Genomic DNA, 2,944 nt, shown 5'->3' on the forward strand with positions numbered 1-2,944 from the left:
TATAAAACATGACGCAGTCACCTTTTTCATCTTTGCTCCACCTTCCATACAAATGGGGGCAAGCGAAGTGTGCGCGCTTTACGTACCACGTTTGTTTGTTTGTTTGTTTGTTTCTTTCTTTCTTTCTTTCTTTCTTTCTTTCTTTCTTTCTTTCTTTCTTTCTTTCTTTCTTTCTTTCTTTCTTTCTTTCTTTCTTTCTTTCTGATCGCGAAATGCTCCCTCCAAAATTTTTCCTTCCTGCATGCCGGGAATTCGACCGTCATCCACGTGCAACAACATCCACGACCTTCATCCACGCGCAAAACTTCAGTTGCTACAGGCAACAAGGACAGTCATGCGGTCATATCAAGGTGACAACAAAATGTGGCAACGAGAAATGTCAAGTGGTCTTGATAAAAGCGTCGACAGAAATTTTTTTTCTGCGGGGGGGGGGGGGGGGGGTGTTAAACCATACTCTGTGTGTGCCCGTGCGTGCGTGTGTATGTGTGCGTGTATACTATATGCACACGCATATAGTTGCGTACATATACGCATGCCCACGAATTGAAAGGGTATCAGCCTTCGGAAAACGGCGCATACAAATACAAATGTGACTGGCGCACTTTAGGTGGTCGCATTTCTCTACACACACCGGCGCCTGGTTTCTCCCATACAACGCCGCCGCCGCAGCCACCGACATTTGTAACTCATAACCAGCTTCTCTTGGAAACTAACACAACGCATCCACAGCTCAAGTAGCATTTCGCGAGGACCATCTCCGAGCCCTTACCGAGAAAACGGACGTCAATGATCTCCCGAATTGAATTGAATTGAACAGCGTTTATTAAAAAGAAAAGGGGTTTCAGAAGCAGGTGGTTGGGGCCCCTAGTCCAGGGCTCCACTGGCCTCAGCAGCCTGCCGTGCCTGATCGAGGTGTGCCACTTGGGCCTCCTTTTCCTCGCTGGCGAGCAAGGTCTCCCACTGCTCCGTTCTGAATTTTTGTGCCGGAATGTGAGGCGCGGTAATTTTGAACGGCCTCAGCTCACATTCCCACGTAATGGGGTTAGAGTCGGCTGTTCTCTACATCACGGGCCAGTACCAGCGTATCCGGTTGGGTGGATGGCATGTTTTAAACGCAGGTGCGGATATGTATTTGTCTGCTGGCGGCGTAACTCATACGCTTCGGTTACACCTTGCCGAGGGTGTGGCGTTGAGTATCGCCGTCGTTGTCGAAGTTGGTGCTGCAGATACCCTGAGGAGTGTGGGGTGCCTAGGGTAGCAGGCGGGTATCTGGAGCTCGTTAACGCGTACCCAAATAAATCTAAGCACACGGGCCTCTAGCGTTTTGAATCCATTAAATGCGGCCGCCGCAGCCAGAATTCGATCTCACGGGTATCGGGTCAGCAGTCAGGCATCATACCCACTAGAGTAAAGTGGCGGATTTAAAGGTGATGGATGTAGAATGCTAATGCCTTGTCCGTCTAACGACGCTTTCACCAATGCACCAGCCGTTTCACTTAGAAATATAGTCTCCGTGCACTTTCAGCTTTGGCAAAATTGATATTTAGGTTTTAACTTCTTCTTTAGTTATACTAACCGAATTGTTTTCCAACCCCCCATAGCGGGGACGGCTCACTGCAGGTGGGCAGTCATCATTGACATCTTATTCGGAGCAGTGATTCGGCACTTCACATGCAAAATTGAACTGCACACACGTCCGTCGGCCTCCGGTCTCTGTCCCACGGCGCGGCGCCGTGCGATTCTTGTCCAAGCTGGGAAATACAGCAGCAGCTACCGCCCCGCGGCCAGCGATGTCTTCGTACGGGTCTTATGGTCCGTCCCGACCTCAGACGCAAAGGGCCGACGTCAACTACCTGCGCGAGATCTTCTACAAGGTCGACAAGGATCGCAGCGGCCGCGTGGACGCCAACGAGCTGCAGCAGTGCCTGTCCAACGGCACCTGGAAGCCCTTCAATCCTGAAACGGTGCGCAGGATGATCAACATCTTCGACCGCAGCCGCACGGGCACGCTCAGCTTCGACGACTTTGTGTCGCTCTGGAACTACATCAACGACTGGCTACGGTGCTTCCAGGAATTCGACAAGGACCGCTCGGGTTCCATCAACAGAAACGAACTGCGCGACGCGCTTACGAGCTTCGGTTACCGTCTGAGCGACCAGGCGGTCGACCTCCTGCTCATGAAGTACGACAGCGAAAGGAAGGGATCCATCAACTTCGACGACTACATCCTCTGCTGCATCACTCTGCAGACGTTCACGAGCGCCTTCAAGTATTACGACACCGACCTGGACGGCTACATCACGATAAGCTACGAAAACTTCCTCAAGCTCGGACTGAGTGTCTTTGTGTCGTGAACTTAGTGCCTCCGAGCTCTTGAAGATGTGTTGAAAATTTCATCGGCTTTGTGATAAACTGTTGGTTTCTACGAAAGATCTGCGAGGCCAAGCACTATATCATAGCGTTACGATGTTGTGATCAGATTTGCCGCCGCCGCACATACATATGTTGCCCACTGTAAGAAGTTTCCATTGGCCTAAGGCAACGCCTCAACGTCGATTCAGATCTCGTAAACGCGATCACTACCTTCATTTTGATCGTTCTGGCGAAAGCATACACACTGCGCCTATTTCAAAATAAAAATTCCCAATATTCCAAATTAAACGAGCGTGCGTAATATGTCTTCCTCTGTTTTTCCTGGGAGTACAGAGCAAATATATACTAGGTAGCCACATATTTATAGTGCTATTTGCAAATGCTCTATCGTTTAGAGTGACACACACTTAGCAGTTCATTGCTTAACTCTGGTGTACCTATTTTCGCTTTGGACAGATGCCATGTCTTTGTAACCGAGGTATACGTTCCCAGCACATTTAGGCCCTATACATTATCATCATCATCAGCCTGACTACGCCTATTGCAGGGCAAAAGCCTCTCCCATGTTTCG

At 49.8% G+C, this 2,944-nt stretch overlaps 1 protein-coding gene across 1 annotated transcript; it reads left to right on the forward strand.

Moving 5' to 3' along the window:
- The first annotated feature begins 1,780 nt into the window (after positions 1-1,780).
- On the forward strand, positions 1,781-2,356 carry LOC119404182 (programmed cell death protein 6). The gene has a single exon (XM_037670761.2). The coding sequence runs from the start codon at positions 1,791-1,793 to the stop codon at positions 2,352-2,354; it is 564 nt and encodes a 187-aa protein (XP_037526689.1). The 5' UTR covers positions 1,781-1,790; the 3' UTR covers positions 2,355-2,356.
- Positions 2,357-2,944: the final 588 nt, after the last annotated feature.

This window comes from Rhipicephalus sanguineus, chromosome 9 (genome assembly GCF_013339695.2).
Source record: "Rhipicephalus sanguineus isolate Rsan-2018 chromosome 9, BIME_Rsan_1.4, whole genome shotgun sequence".
NCBI classification, from domain to species: Eukaryota; Metazoa; Arthropoda; class Arachnida; order Ixodida; family Ixodidae; genus Rhipicephalus; species Rhipicephalus sanguineus.